This window comes from Trachinotus anak, unplaced genomic scaffold (genome assembly GCF_046630095.1).
Source record: "Trachinotus anak isolate AG129_WGS33_773 ecotype Australia unplaced genomic scaffold, CSIRO_AGI_Tana_v1 ptg000028l, whole genome shotgun sequence".
Classification (NCBI taxonomy): Eukaryota; Metazoa; Chordata; class Actinopteri; order Carangiformes; family Carangidae; genus Trachinotus; species Trachinotus anak.
This window is the reverse complement of record NW_027273879.1, coordinates 8,633,944-8,651,456: the sequence shown is the minus strand read 5'-3', so window position 1 is coordinate 8,651,456 and position 17,513 is coordinate 8,633,944. Positions and strand designations below refer to the sequence as shown.

At 39.3% G+C, this 17,513-nt stretch overlaps 1 protein-coding gene across 3 annotated transcripts in view; it reads right to left on the bottom strand.

The window, feature by feature from the left end:
- LOC139611025 (astrotactin-2-like) overlaps positions 1-17,513 on the bottom strand; it is a 239,721-nt gene that overhangs the window by 81,187 nt on the left and 141,021 nt on the right. For all 3 annotated transcript variants that reach the window (XM_071465265.1, XM_071465264.1, XM_071465266.1), the window contains 2 exons: positions 13,209-13,359; positions 2,023-2,189 (listed from right to left, as the gene is read on the bottom strand). In XM_071465265.1, the coding sequence (XP_071321366.1) occupies positions 2,023-2,189; positions 13,209-13,359 (318 nt within the window). The remainder of the gene's footprint in view (positions 1-2,022; positions 2,190-13,208; positions 13,360-17,513) is intronic.

Below are 17,513 nucleotides of genomic sequence, written 5' to 3'. Positions count from 1 at the left end.
CTTTGATCTACAGATTTAAAAAAATTACACTTGGATGTAATGACCAATGCAGAATCAGAAAACAACCATGCCCTTTTCTTTCAACCTTGTGTATTAGAAGTTATGTTGACATAGAAATAACTGGAAAACAAGTTACTAAGATCTGACGAAAATGCCTTTCACATTAGCAAGGCAGTATACCTGCAGGTGTCATTATAGAGACTGTGGACACAAGCACTCTGCTGGAAACAGTTTTAAAAAAGACTCCAATGGCACAGCATTCAGCAGACCATGTAATCAGTCACAAATTATCATATCTCCTCCATTTAATTGCATAATCCTCCCTTACAGATGAGGTTGAGTATCCGTCGCTGTTAGCTGGCACTGAGATTTGGACTCATGCAGATGATCAGGTCTCAGCGCCTCAGTGGGAAGTAGGACTCTGCCATTGTTGGCACACTGTCCTAAAAATCCAATAGACCTGGTGGTGCAGCATTTTCCTGATCCACAAAGGCAAGCTATTGCAGGCAGTACACTGTATTACTTCTATTTATTAATTTTACAGTCCAATTCTAACGAGCAGTTAGTCATTACACACTGGACCGATCAATAAAAGAATCAATCATAGCTTGATATGCGCCATTGTGCATATACACTTACTGAAAAGTGAGACCAGTCAATTGTACTGTGGAGATCAGGGAATGTGGACATTGATGCAAATTGCATTTTGATACTGTCCTGTTCACCCACTGAATAAGGGAAGTTAATATTCTGCGGAAAAAAAAAAAGTTACGCCATCCAACACCTTGGATCTGACACATCTCAAGGAGAATTAGGATTTCCTTCACCTGTCAGTCTGCTCCTTCTTTTAAGATCCCAGTTGCCAGAAACCCAAAAGGTGTCAGGAGCTGCATACATACAAGTATTCATACTGTAGTTTCAGTCAGTCATTACAGCACTGGGACCCATACAGCATATGGATTCAGAAAATTTCTCTGCACTATAATCAGTGTTACTCGATCTTCATTTCCAAATTGACCAACTGCCTGAAATCATCTACAGTACAATTCAGAATTTATGGACAAATCAAAGTGTGTCGCACGAAGAACTAGCAGGGAGTATGGTTAGCAAGTATTACACATTACACAAACAGCCTGAATTCACTGATCCATCTTAGCTGCCGTATAAGGAGTAAAAGGTAGTGGTGGTATAATGGTCTGGAACGTGATTTCTTGCCACATATAAGACCCGTTGGTAACAAAAAAATAAATAAAAAATACACTGCGGACTGTGGTAATGCCACAGTGTAACATTGATGGTGACCAGCTGCGTAGCCTTTCATGGCCGCAGGATAACCTTTTTCAAATGGAAACTCTCTGGAGATTACTATGCCATGTGATATCATCTACAGTAATTCTAGGGCAGGTGCTGAGAGAGGAGAGAGAGAGAGAGAGAGAAAAAAAAAGCTTCCCCAGTCCACATACAAGATATTAGCTCAGTGGAAAGTGTGTGGGATGAGGGAGAGGGCGTTCGAGTGAATGTATCACTGAATAATGTGCAGGGAGTGCAGTCGACATGGTCCAAGATTCATGTTTAACCCTCGAACACATGCATTAAACAATGTAAGGTGCTCTGCAGACAAATGTGGAGCCCAGTCTGTTAATCATCTGAAGTAGAAGCTTACCTGTATTTGTACTATTTAAACACTTTACATATATGACATATGAAAGGATTTGTAAAAGCTTGCCTGCAAAACAGTGACCAGTGAACTCAGTGATATTGTAAAACCTCTATGATTAGGATACATACAGTATGTATATTAAACAATGTTTTTTTATACTGTATGTAATCTTGGGCAAATGTCTTTCATCACATAAAGATTTGATGTGGTTGTTTCTTATTAACATATCTCATTTCCGTCATGCAGTTATTTATCCAAGATAGACTTTCCTGATTGAAATATCACTCGTGACGCGTCATTCATGAGGAACCTTTACTTCCAGACTCCAGACACCATTAAATTTTTCTGTTAGTTATTCTCACCCGCAAAACATAAGCACGTTGCTGGAGCCAGGGTCATCTTCAAGCGGCACAAGCTGCTGGAGACACAGCTGTTCGCAGCCTCCATTGAAGCCATCCGTGCAGTCGATGCCCCTGGAGTAGTCATAGCAACCTGAGCCATCTTTCATTGGCCTCAGCCCCTCAGGACACTGCAAGAAAAGAGAGATAGAGGAAGAAGGAGAGGTGGTGGGTAGGAGACGTAGAGAGAGGGTGAGCAGGAAGGCATAGATTAGGGAGAGAGAAGAAGAGAGTGGGGCGCAGAGGTCAGCGTGTGCATTTTAAACAGGATCAGGCAGCACTGAGGAGGCAAACAGACAGCAAGATGGCAAAGATGAGGGAGGAGAAGAGGGCAGCTGAAGAACAGAGTCAGGGGTTCAAAACAAAGAAGAATGAAATATGCCAATTATCTTATTTGATCGAAAACAGAAAACATGGCTGTTTTTACTGTGGAACCATTATTACAGCTCATCTTACTACTTGAAGGTAACAACATTTTAAGTCGAGGTTTGTGTTGCGTTTTTCATGCAAGAAATGAAACACCATGCGTTATGCTCTCCCAGTGAGAATCCACATGGACAGGTGGAAAAGAACGGCAGACGACTCCTTTCTCAAGCCAACACGGAGTGTAGCCACTGGAAACAAAATCAGTGTGGGGAGAAATGTTCATTCCAGAGTGCAGAGAAAAAAGGGAGATAATTGACTCATAAAGTGTAGTAAATGAGCGGTGTTTGGTATTCTAAACACAGGGGTTGTGAGGAGCAGAAATATCTCCATTTCATTCATAGACACAAACCTTGAAATGACATTGAGGCCACTGAGACTTACAGATGTGTAAGCATTAGTGGAGTTAGCGGTGGTGTACTAAGAAGGCAGGGCTAGTTAAAAATCATATAAGCTTTTGTAACAAGTAAACATTTTATTGTAGTTTCAGTTAAACAAATCACATTTACCTGAGAACACTCTGGTCAGACACCCGATTGAGAACATCAGGTCCAGAATCTGGCTCATTTTACAGCCCAGAATTTCATTTAGGAAGCATCTTTTTTAATGAATTAGGTTTTTTCCAGCAGAAGAAATACTAATTAAGCATGAAGGCAACAGCAGCAGATGCATTCTATAACAAAGCTCGACCCCATTAAAAATGCCATTATAATTACTTATTAATAACTTATAGACTTAATAGCCTACTGTTTATGATTTGGGTTGCATTATCCATCTCAGATGTAAACAAAAGAGGTAACACTTAATGAACTTTTCTGCTGGCTCAGTTTATTGTTATCATTTTATACAAAGATAATATTTCTTATAAGCAATTAAAATTGACGCAGTGACTTTTAAAATTAAATACATTAATGCCACTTTACTAGGCAAAGAACATTCTAAGTATTATATGTATGTGGCTTTATAGAACTATTTTTTGCTTTATCACAACATTACATCATAAACATCCTCCTCACACTAATAACTCAACAGTGATTTTAGATAAACATGCAATTAGAGAAAAGAAAAACACAGAAACTAACCTGTAAAAAAAAAAAAAAAAGTATATTTCATAGACACTAATCTAATTATGAGACTTGATTGTGTTGTCCATCAGGCTCAATTAGTGACTTTGAAAATGTCTTTTTCATTTGGTGTCACTATATTATTATAGGCGCGGTATGAATTGTATAGCATACAGTACAACACAGTATCCTCCTGGCTTCTTTTGCATCTTATATTATTAAGTATTCCAGGAGATCTCCAAATAAAGGGAAGAACCTGTTTACCACTTGGCGAACACATGAGGTACCCTCTCACACTCAACACTCCCCCAGGTGAAACCATTGCTCTGGAGTGTTATTGCCAATAACACTAGTTTACCACCATTAACAAGGGCCTGAGAAGTAGCACCTCTAGGAGCTGTGCAAGTGTTAATGGCAAAGTGCATGTCTTAAATAAAGCAAATAAAACATGATTTGTAGACAGAGAAGCAGACTTTTACCCAGAATGTGCTGAAAGGTAAAAAACATCAAAACTCTTCTTTCCAAAACTCTTTTTGGCCTTTGGCACTGACTTGACTGCACAGGCTGGACAGTGTTCAAAATCCTGCTCTAACAATAGATGTATCTGACTAATAATGCTTGTCAGTACATTTTGTTCTGCAAGCTGCGTGAGATCTGCAGTAAACAAAGATTTTCCTTTGTAATAAACCTTGGGTCACAAAAGCAATTAAAGGCCTCATTTGCTAGGTTTTAATAAAGGTTGCGTAATACAGGATGGGGAAATTAATAGGAAGGAAGTCAAGTCAGAAATAAAACGGAGATACAAAAACATGACTGAGCCAAAGCCTAGAAGCAACAATGTGAGAGATTTTTGGAAAGGCATGACACTTATTACTAATGAAAGGATGTTAGCCTGTTTTCAGACTGACTAACAGTTATTTGTTTCATTTAGCACTTTTCAAAGTACAAGCAGTCAAGGGGGAAGAAAACACAATTTTTTCCACATGTTAAAAAACACTTCCACCACATAACTGTCCATAACGCATTTAATAACATCTTTTTTTTTGTAGCATCTCATCAACAGTAAAATATGAAACTGTTTGGAAAGTATACCACTGCCAAATGTGAAACCTCGGAAGCCTTGGATGCCCCCGGAGCAGCAGCTGGTCTGCCGTTATCAAGGCTTTTTAAAAATTATCAAGCACAAGATTTGAATGCGGACAGGGAGAGAGAACAGGTAAAGGAGCCATGGACGCACCTTAAGCTTGTTAAATTATGTGTTTTGACATTTGGAAGACCCTCACACTCATGTCGGGCTTTCATTAAACTCTTGCCACAAGGATGCTGAAAAGTTATTTGATGATCAACATCGTGATTTACAGTCCTACACCATCAACAGCCACCGGTGGTGACTGAACTCTTTATTTCTAATGATGAGACTTGATTCTCATATTCAGCCTTTTCATTCGATAACATAAGATCATGTTATCTCTGTCTCAGAACATTAATGTTTTCATGAAGGGTGTAGCAGTGACACAGGGATACATCAGGTCTGCTTCTGCTGTGGAAATCTTCCAATCTTGCAAAACAAACTGATGAATAGCCTTTCTGCTCTCCTGGGAGGACCACTGCCAAACACCAGAAAAGGATAAATGTGCAATAAACATCATACATTGTTCACACATGTGCTCTGGACAAAGTCCCATATGTTCAGCATTCAGAGGCAAAGCTCTCCAGTCTCGGATCCATTAACTGTATCTCATGAATGTAATGCTAACTTCCTCAGCAGAACAAGATTGGGGCCATTCATCACACTGAGGCGGAGCCGTGGGAATAGCTGTCTGTAATTCAGAACTGTCATGGAGCACTCTGCGGTTGAATGAAAGGACTTAAGGTTAGCCATTAGCACAGCCCACTAGCTACTTACCCTCACTGTTCAGACAACTCTCCGAAGACACAAGGGCCGGGGAGGGGGAGGATTTGCATTTCAGATAAATGAATTTCAGTCAGTTCCTCTGTAGTGCTTATGCTATGGCAGCACAATGAGAACAGGCCAAGTGATCGGCTGAACCTTATTGACAGAGATGTTGTTATAATTATAAGGTTAATTAACATCTTGGCAGTTGATCACTCCTTGAAAAAACATAAAAATAAAAATAACATTCTGGCAGTTGAGTTATTATTTATTATTTAACACATTAAATGTTTAAAAGAGGAAGAAAAAGGGACACATTACATTTGTGTGTGTTTTTCTGCTTACACATTTCACATGATTCAACTACTACATTAAATTTGATCGATTGGATGTTTACATATTGTCTTTTTTTGTCATTTACACCTGCATATGTGCTGCATCCCTGAATGTAGGCATATGACGGCAACAAATAAAACTCTGAGGGCCGGGTATATGTTCTCTCCGGGGGCTATTACAAATGGGAATTTTATGACACCATTAAATACCAGAGTGACGGTATTTCACTCTTGAATATACTTGGGGGATTAAAAGTACAAGGTAAGCAGGTTTGAAGAAATGAAAGAAAAATGAATTGCTTCAAACATAACTGCACATACATCTCCCTGCACATTACACACTGCACATATATCACCCCTTCAAATTAAAGTTCACACGTTCTGAATGAATGCTATTCATTTTGCTAATCACCCATTAGTGCCCTCAGCTTTAATCAGGAACTGAGCATAATCTATTGAGAACTGTCTCTTAATAATCTTGTCAGAATTAAGATGCTGGATGTTCCTACTTAATGGCCATTACACATTTGAAAAAAAAAAAAAAAAAGATAGCAAGGAATGTATGAACAGTGACGACTTCAGAAAGAAGGATAATAAGGAAAGGTTTTCCTTAATATTTTCTTAAGGAAGATGTGTGCTTAGTCTTTCACAAAACAAGTCTTCGAAACAGTGCAGCTCTAAATCACAATGACAGGCGGGGTGAAAAAAAAAAAATCAAATACCCTAAAAGCACATTTGACAGCCTAATCTGGTTTAGAGGTGGCAGAGATGCATGCCCTGCAGCTCCACTGCTGTTCAAATGGGTTAAATTAGGCAAACAGTTTTATTGCTGCAAGAGCACAAAAAAGACTTGTGAGGGCGCAGTACAGTCCCCAGCTGTTTGCTCCTCATATTCATGTGAATTCAGACTTAATCTTCAGTGAGAAAACACACAGTTGTCTCGTAGCTATTGGAAATGGCGTTGCCCAAAGGCAATAAATAGACTTTGCGATTTAAGATAGATTTAGATTTAGCCTTTTTTTGATTTTGATCCTCTGTTTTTGTGCAAATGGCTTACATATGCAAACATGCAGATTTATATATTTGGATGAATACATGTAAAAACCTCATGCACACTTATCTTCACAGTGAGAATCTGCATGCATGTGCCCAGTCCATTCTGCACTATGGAGACTGACTGTGTTTAAAGGCCAGTTTGTCTTTATTTGTCATCCTCCTTTCTTTAGGGGTGACACCACAACAGATGACACTGAGCGTAAAGGATTGCTTGGTCCGGTGACTCCACCAGACTGTGCGACTCTCAGCTCTCAGCTCAGCTTGATCGCCGAAGGCATTCAAGAGCTGCTGTTATTTGCTTCCTGTGACGAGGAAAACAATGGAGACATGGTCTATTAACGATGAGTTATCTCTGTTTATGTCAGAAAGTAAAATATAGAAAATGTAAACACTGGTAATCAGCAACCTCTTAGATTTAGCAGTGTAGTAAAAGTTAACACGTAAAAGTCAATGCAGTCTATGGATTTTCTGAAATAAGCATCTGAGGTAGAGATATACAAAGATAGACAAACTAATGCATCTCCTTTCAGACATCAATGGCGGTCATTATTGAAATAGCAGCCATATAATACAACTCAATGTACAGTAACAAGTGAGCAATTAATATTTTCTGCCTCTCTTGATATCTCATTTTTGCGACAAGGAAAAAACAGATACTATCTGTATTTTATGTCCAAAACTAGTCCACCTACGTTTATAAAATGATTAGGAGGGAGCGGAAATTCAAACACCAGTCGGTCTCAGCGCATCAAACCTGTTAGTTGGGAATAAAGCCTGTGTGATTTAATACTCCCTCTCAATCCATTTAATGTTTGCTTTGGTTTGGAACTGAGCCACTGAACTGACAGAGACTGATTCTAATTGAAAAAAACTTGTCAAATAATAGATAACATATTGGAGTCACCACAGGGGAGAGTGGCCCCTTAAATTAGTGGATTATGATACAATTATGATATAAAACAAAAGCACTGCTTCAGTTGTTCGCTGCAGTTGTTGCTGATACAATAATTTCACCCATTCCAAAGCCTTGGATAATCAGGGACACATTATAATTACATTATATTAATACATTGAATATATCCACACATTACCACGTGTTTTGATTTTACTGTTATGCTGTAAATATTTGCTGATGTTCCCCTCATAAGGTTTGCCTGAACTGTATTCCACTGTGCACAGATCTTAATTTCCACCCTTGACTGCAGCGGTGTAACGCAGATCTCTGTGGTACACTAAATGACACACTTGATCCGGCATTTAACCAACAGTGTCGGACTGAAAGGATAAACGAGTTATTACAATGTATTTGCTTTAAACCATAAAGCATTGAAATTCAGTGGTAATGAGGTATACTGAGCTGTGGCGTGCAGCGGAGCAGGGGGAGTCATGACGCTCAGCTGTCAGGAGCACGGGGCTGTTGGGACACATGGGGAGGGTGGTGGATAGAGGGATTAGGGGATGAGGGTTTGTACAAAACTTTTGTTTGGATGCAGTTCCCATTTTTTCTCCCTGCTGACTCTTTATGCAAACCAGCGGTAACCAAGCGGAAATCTGGCTCCACGCTGACAACTCATCATTTAATTCCTGACTTTCTGAGTGTGCCACAAATTCTAATAAACTCTTGCATACTGAGACAGTATACAATCGCTTTAAAATGAGTTTGGAGACAACAATATCTGTCTTCTCTAAACTGTTATAAACTACTGGAACTTGACAGGCCAAAATTAAACTTTCGGGTGGTGCCTGAAGTTAAAACATACATCTCTGCCAACCCAGCATCCAAACAACTCTACCAGAGATGTCCCAAAAGGGACATCAGCTGATGAAAGATATGCCACTAATATCCCACCATCTGCTCAGCCTCTGAGTACTTCCATTAGGAAGACGGATACTGTGGCTGGATAAAACAATGTGCCATAAAGAAAAACATTCCACCATTCCCTAAAAGCACAGAAACCACCACAATATGCTGCAGTTGTCAAACTTAAACTTTAAAAATGGCAAGCTACCAGGAAAAGCCATGTTTACAGAGTTCTGAACTTCACCAAGCAGCCCCGGGAGGGTTCACAGAGTGCATCAGTAATACCGCTTTCACACACAAACACAGCAGAAGACACGGTACATTGACCACAGGTTCAACTAGAATTCAACCGTTCATTCCACACCACCGGCTAAATTCTGGATTGTTGACTCACATCTGCCCAATGAAGTTTCTTCCTCACAGAGTGGTTCATAACAATAATCAAAAGAGGCTTATGAATGTTTTTTTTTTTTTTTTTTTTACAGTTTACATTCAATACCTTAACTTCATGTTTTTCTTTTTTTTTTTATTGTACCCAAGATCAGGAAGGTCCTCTACCCTGCAGGAAGTACTTATTTTAACCCAAACCTACTTTTGGTGCCTAAAACTAACCAAACCAATCCATGACTGTTCCACGACCTTAGTTGCATGTTTATTATTATATGTTTTAATACCATATTCTTGCTCACTCATTCAGTCATATCAACACACTATAATCTGGCATTTTACTTGTGATTGTCATCTTAAAAATTGTGTATGTAAGATGTATGCTTTAATTGTGTTTGTTTGTCTGAGCATTTATACCGTATACCTTTTTTTTCTTTTTACACAGTCTCTGTTGGGAAAAAAAGGTTTATGGTTTAAATGGAGGATCTAACTAAACATATTACTCCCTTCGCTTTCCTGTCTTCTCTATCTCCTTAAGCAATTAAGTCGCAACCATTAGTACAGAAACATTTCCAGTAAACACTCTGTTTCTCTCTGTTTCACACAGTGGAGAAAGGTGACTGTGATCATGGAAACAGCCGTGTGGGCCACAATGTAAACAGAATTATAAAAAAACAGTCGTACACAGCACAGTGTAACTGTACAGTACAGTATAACAAACCGCTGTTTGGTGAGCCAAGTGATGAAAAAGGGAAGCACTAGCACAAAAACATTACCTGTCTGAAATCGCTAACCTGCGCTTACAGCAGCTGTTGTTATAAGCCGAGGTTAGCGGGCACAGGAATAAACCAGCTGTCATCCTCTCCTTTTGCTCTGCGGCAGCAGCAGAAAGGAAACAAGGGCAAAAAAAAATGGAATGCAATGTTTCCAAAACTTCAGCACCGGCTCTGACTAGAACTGAATTCATTGCAAATGCATTTCAACTGTCTTAGGGAGCAGAAGACAGCCGTGAGGGACTGACTCTGATAATGGATTTTAAGCCCTCCATGTGGCATGTCGCTGCTCTGTGTTAGCACCCACTCTGACAAGGATGGTTAAAATAACACCAACCTAAAAGAGTTAGAAAGGAAAATAATACCACTGTGTCTGTGATCCCTTGCCTTAATCTTTAAGGAGTAGAAGGCTTTGTCAGTCTTTTTGTCTGCGTATTAATCAGCCACGCACGGAGGCGTGAGTTCTGAATCATTTCAGAGTAATATTTATGCAACACTTATACTTTATGAAAGTGTGAAACTGATGCTAAACCTTTCCAAGCTGGCTACGTCTTTAAGTCCAGTCCAGAGGAAAGAGAAGCTTGAATAAAGCAGACAATATGAGTAAGAATGCATCTTCTCTACTTCTCTTTCTTTGTTGAAAGCAGTCATTCCTGGCTGTTTCTTGATATGGTTCCACCCGCGTGCTGGTGGCGCTGTGCGAGGAAAAAAAAGGAAATGTTCTGTTCGCTTATGCATGTGTGTGGAATCTCTTTATAAAATATGGCATTATAAATCCAGTGGGACACAATTTGACAAACAATCCGGTGGCCTATTAGCACACGCTCATTCATATTTTATACACACTCTCTCCACTGTCCACTTCCTTCCACCTCTGGCTCTGATGAGGATTCATCGTAGAGGCACCTGGTTTAGTATGAAGAACTGCCACGACTGGCAAAACATCATTGGGACCAACTGTAAATTAATGTTCAGATATCATCTACAGTATTTCACAAAATACAAATCATGTACTTAGGCTAGCGTGACTGGATTTGTATCTACACTAATTCAACATGTATTTCAACAAGATTTACAACTTAACAAAGGCAAGCACACCGTAAAATGGACAGTGATAAAAAGTATCAGAAAGTATGAGGGAGCACATACATTTGGTATTTAAATATTGCATTTACAAAATGGGTGAGGAACTGCCATTCAATAAATAAATAAATACATAAATAAAAAATTTAAAATGCCACTTATGTAAATAACTATTATGAGAACTCATGAAAACTTTGCTGCCATTAAAATGCTACAAAATAGGCAGGAAAAAGCATGAGGCGCATGAAGTAAATGCATTAGTTGGAAGCCACATTTAATCGTGCTACTCAGGAAAGAGTGACACAGTGCAGTCTTATGCTGTTCATGCATATTTTTAATAAATTATCCATATTGAAGGTGCAGAAGAAGAAATGCATAGACCTAGGCTTATTTTAAAATGTTATCATATTATCTGTAACAGCATGATGAATATTATACTGTTAGCAAGCCTCAGGCAAAAGACAATTACCACTATATGTAGACAAAAACCTACCTAGGTCATAAAAAACAGCCACAAGCTACTCAATATGTCAAGAGTGGAAATTGTCTTGGTTCTTATGAATGATGGAGAGTATAATTCAGGTTTATTAATATGGACTAGTCGTCATGGTAACACAGTGGGAGGTAAATCGTTGGGGATGAATCTGCAGAAGGGATAGGCAGAACAACTTGTGTGTGTGTATAGAAGTGATTAAAAAGTGTCTTGCTGAACATATTACATGTGCTGCATACTGTGTGTATTTAGCTGGCTGAGACCGTCAGGTGCCTGGCTGAGACCGTCAGTCACGGTATACATTACTGCTTAACAGCAGTGTCCCAAATGAAGCTGTGTATTATTCATCATTTCTGATCAGTGCCAGACAAAATTACAGACAGCTGTATAATAAGTGTGACAGAAGTAGAGGAGGAGTTCCAGTGACCGTTTCATGACCATTTGTTTTTTTTTTGTTTTTTTTTAGCGTTAAAAGATAAAGAAGAAGAAAGAAAAACAAGAAAACTGCCATATCAGTGTTTGTCTTTGGTCGACACAAACAACGAAAAGACCAGTCGATTTATAGCCCCGTCCAAGTACTTAATGACTCTCCAAACCATCCTCCAGCAATTGAGATGGCTCATCAATTTAATTACTTTACAACACAGGCCCGCCCCATGCTGTCAAAAGCCTGGCATCGGAAGTTTCCAGTCACCCTGCAGCTGTAAATATGCCAGTAGAAAACCTCTTATGCACTGCATTTTACAGTGTTACATCTGAAGTCAAACTAGGGTTGATGAATCAAAGACGGACTAAATATGTATTAGTAATACACATAATAGTAGTATCTAACTGGGGAAAAGAAGCATATTACTAATGCTATTAGAAGCACTGCTTCTGCACTGGCTGTCTCTGCTGATCCATATTGTATTGTCACATATACAATACGTAAACCTGACTGAAGGAGACAGTATCATAAAAAGTCTGTGTGCAACCAATACTGGGGGACACACTGAGACAATGTAAGCATGGGCCCCACAGTGTCCATACATACACAAAGTGCATAACACTAAGAATACTAATTATGGCTGTAAATGGCACATAAAACATTATAGATTGCTTATATCACAAAAGCCAAGATAGGATATAGCAGATGGCATGCAAATTTAATGAGTGACATTTATCTTGGGAAAAAAACATTAAAAGAAGTGATTATGCAAATGAATTTTAAAATATATACAACGTTTCCCTTCGATACTTAATCAGCCTTTTAGCTGCACAGTCCTGCAGTAACTACAGAGCAGCACAAGCAGTGGCCATTACTTAAACAACTTAATTAATATACTTCTTGTTGGTTCAGTTATTTTAACATTTTATTTGTTCGTGCCGGTGACAGCGAATCTACAGCTTCTGTGTGTCCAGCCAGACTAAAGGCTTGAATCCAGCATCACATACATCTGCTGTTCCTTACAAATCAGTTGTCAACACCTACTGAGCTCTGCCAGCTAGTTAGCTGCAGCTCAACACCTGCTCAGCTGACAGCCGGCCTGGGCAATAAGTGGAACTACCTTTTATCAGTATGTCTATCACTGACAAGCACATCTCTCACACAAACATCAATTCACACACAGAGAGACCCGTACTCGCAATACTTTCAAGGCTCACAAAACCTTCAAACCACAATGTACATATACAGGATATTTTTCACAAACCCAGTTGGCTTTAATTGACACAAGTTAGACTTGGTTCAACCATAGTTGTAACCATTAAAAACACTGTGCACTTACCACGTGCACAGCAACTTGTTCATGTCAGCAGTCACCTGTAGAAAAAAACAGCACATGGCATCCGAGTACACTTACCATGCAGCCAGATGAGTCTAACTGTCGGTCAGACACACACTTGAAGTTCTTTTTGCAGCCGCCGTTATCTTTGGAGCAGTCACGGACAGGCCCGAAAGATGCTAGAAGGTCCTCCACTGTCTCGAAGTAAGTGGACATCATGGCCTCTTCCCTGAAATGGCAGGAAAAATTTAAAAACATGAAAATTCAGTGTAAATAGGGGCACACCGGTGCAAGTAATGACAGGTAAAAAGGGATGCTTGAGCAGCTGAACATAATCCCTCACCACATGGAGAGCTGTCACTCATAACCTTTCTGTTTGTAGTGCAATTAAGGAGCTATTCATGATTGCACATAATGTGACAAAATTGTGGTGTTTTAATGGCTTTTACATTTCCACCTGCAATTGATGACTACTTGCAACTTTTGAAACTCATGTTTGTTTTATAAAAGGGTATAAAAGTAGGCATAGAGCCTAAAATATTAACATAATGTAAATTCTGAAAATGAAAATTAATGATAACAGAGCTGTTATTGAATATAGGAAAGTTTTTAGTTTTTTTTTTTGGACAACATTTTGACCTCTGTGACCTCTGCTTCATTTTGTGACCCGCAGTGGAAAGGCAAATGTTAATAAACCTTCAAATAGTAGTCTAATATTGATGTACCCTTCGGCGTGTGTGTTGTGCTTAAGCAGGCTACAGCATTTTTAAAACAGCTGTTTTAAAAGTTTCACTGGTGTGATGCATGCAGGAGTTCATGCTGGTTCATGGTGGGTCATGTCTGGGACTAATCGCTGCTTTGGCATTAATTGGACATGGTGTGTTGGTAGAGAGCCTGGGGAATCAGCAATCTCCATCCATTAATTCTCACGACTAATCCAAGGCCAAGGCATCCAGGTCCGCCCTAGCTGGCAGTGTTGAAGGAGACAGCGGACGTACGAGCACACACAAACACATCCATACACACTCAAAGACAGACAAATTCATTTAACTCTGTGTATTTTATTAATGTATTTAATTTTGTTTTTAACATAATGATAGCTATATAATGATATGTCTTATTTGCAGTGCTCCGTAGAGGGCTAGATGGCAATGTGCCTGTATTTTAATAGGTCTGCATAATAATATAACTTTATTAAAGTTACACTGACTGTTCATTTATGCAGAATTTATAGCATGATTAAGAGTGTAAAGCCATGCTAGCAACTCTCTGAAGCTGTACTTAGGCACAGTGCCGCTTTGAGCTAACTGCTAACGTCAGCATGTCAACATTGTCCTGAGATTATGTTTTCCATGTTCACCATCTTAGATAAGTGTGCTGGGATGCTAACGTTTGCTAATAATACAATAAGATTCTGATCTGATGATGGCGCTGGATGAAAAGTCAGGGGACCAATTAAGTCATTACAACTCATCCTGGGCCCATGAATGGAGCGAACTTGATGACTATCTATCCAACAGCTGTTGAGGCATTTCACTCAAAATCACAAAAGTCAGCCATATGGTAGAATAAGAGGTTGGAAGTTGGCTTCAGCCTTTGGAGACCATGGATGTTTGTATAAAATTCCGTGGCAATCTGACCAATAGTTTATAGTAATAGTCTGGACCAAAGCTGCAAACCAACTAGCAGGCAGATTGCCATTACCATCTCTAGAGCTATGCCATAAGCAAAGAAGTTGAGCAAATAGTAAAAAGTAGTCTATGTTTTCACTTCAGACTGGGGTTTAGTCTTATTAGAGATCCATTTATCTGTGTGTGTGTGTGTGTGTGTGGGTGTGTGTGTGTGTGTGTGTGTGTGTGTGTGTGTGTCAATCTGCCACTGTCGGGGCGAATACAGTTCAAAAATCATTCTAAACAAAGGAAGAAACTGTCATTTCCAAATTCTGGATCTTTATGCTTTTTTCTGAGAAATGTCATCTTGACCAATCTTGTACAGCTCAGCTGCTGTGTTCACTTCAGCATGCTCAGCCATGCCCATACACTGAGCTCTGCATGCCCGCTGTCAGAGTGAACAAAGAGGTAAGCAACCCCTGTGTTTCCTTTGCACAGAAACAAAAGCACTGTCTCATGCAATGAGACCACAGGGACCGCAGTGTGTTGTGAGGACAACTTGACTCAACAAACAGCAACAAGATCTCGAATGATGGGAAGACAGATGCCCTGCTGAGCAAGGATGCTCTTGGTGTATCGTCACTGTCACTGTTTGTGTGTGTCTTCATCTCTATGTACCCGGGTGCTTATGTGGCAATGTCATTTCAAAGAAGCTGCCGAAAACAGGGTCATGGAACCACTAATATACACACTGATGTCGCTGTTGTTGATTTGATTAAAATATCCTTAAGTAACCTCTCCTCAAAGTGGTTATAAAGCATCACAAAGCAATTTATCTTGCAAAGTTTCTTCAATGAGCAAAGACGGCAAAGTGAACTCCTATTGACTCAGTATTCACAGCAAAATAGTTTTGTGAAAAGAATTGTATATTGTGACCTTGTCATTGGCTTTAGGCAAAGATGAAAAGCGAAGCATTAAAATTCATCAAAAAGGTAGTAATGCACTGTGCACAGCATTGACAAAAATACCTCCAAAATTCATATCTTATTAATACGAGCAGGGAAGTACTGTGGGTAGATGTGAGCAGACGTCAACCTCCCCTTTCAATTACAAAATAGAATTTTTTTTCATAGTGTATGCCCATGTGTGATCAGCATTTGGAATGCTGTTTAACACCTCACACTGTTTTGAGCGAGGGATCCTTCATATTAAATATTTGGCTTTCATGTTAGATTTATAGCACATCACTCTGTAATTGGCACATCTTCTTTGTGTGAGCAGTGAAGTATTACAACTCACTGACAGCACATCGGGACTGTCCCCTTTGCAAAAATCAAACCTTTCCTGCCACTGTGTTGTTCTGACAGCAAATCACTCACTGTCCTCACCGTCACACACACTGAATATATATATGTATAAAAAAAGATGTCAAACATAAGAGCCGAGAAAAGTTACATATCAGTGCTGATTTTAATTTATGGAGTCAGCTGTTTGATTTGGTTTTGTTTGTTTTTTTTTAATTATAAGGTAGTCCTCTGACTATTTGGTGCTTTGTGATATTAATGGCCACCTAATTAACTATGCCCTAGGTCCATCTGATTTGAGCGTTAATTCAAATGTGGATATTAATGACAGCAACTAAACAGGGGAAGCTGCATAAAGATAGAAAAACATTCTAAGATAAATAAAATGTCACCTACTGTTTGCAGCCCATTAACAAATGTTTCATGGTCCCCAATAGACACTTTTGATGTGGTTATGGCAGACCCATTATATTAGTAGTTCTGATGTCACCCAGTAATTCCCAGTACTCAAGATCAACGCAAACACTGGCAATATATTACTTTACTGTTTTGCTGGCCACACGAGCAGCTCTGTTGCAGTTCAGCATTTTGGAAGATACAAGCTTTTCTTAAGGCCAAATAAACAGCATTTGTAAATAGGGTAGGAAATTGACCTTTTGGTCAACCAGCCATAAACACCGGAGGACATCTTAAATTCATGTATTTAATTATATTTATTTAGCCTTATCCAGGAAAGCATTTCAGGGATAGCCACAGGATGCAGTATGCGGGCTGAACTCTCCAAACACATCAAATGAGACCTGCTGAAAAGTTCAGGTTTGTTTGTTCTTCCATTTTTACTGTACTATGTAGTATGTTTGTAGATGATTATTGCTGCCACTGGGACCCATCATCAATGATTTATCTTTAGCCATACTGTAATAGTTTTTAGTAAATCTTGCTCATGGAACATATTCAGAATAAAAGCCGTTGAGTTACAATATTCACAGATGTCTTTATTTACTTTGCAAAAACAAAATGGATTAACCTAAAATGACTTCCTCTGGGCAATAGGAGGAGCAGAGTTCTTTATTTGAGACTCCTACTCTCGCCTCCTTGGTGGTACAGGTTCATGACTAATGGGAACTAGACTTGACGTTATTGATATGCCACATTGTCACACTCAGCTGCAATACCTCTGATGTACATCAGACATCATGGCCCAATGAAACCAGAAAGACTTCATCATCAAGACCCAGTGGAAATGTGTCCGTATCATCACCAAACTTGACTGTCTCAAGACCTCAGCTGAACATCGATGAATGTCAAAAACCAGAGGAGGAACCATGTGTGGACATTCAATGTGCATGACTTAACACCAAAAACAAAGGAAACACATCTTCCAAGTGTATTGGACCTGAATGGTTTACACCAGGAACACCTGATACACCCAGGACATATCTCACATGACACCTAAAGGAACACTGCAT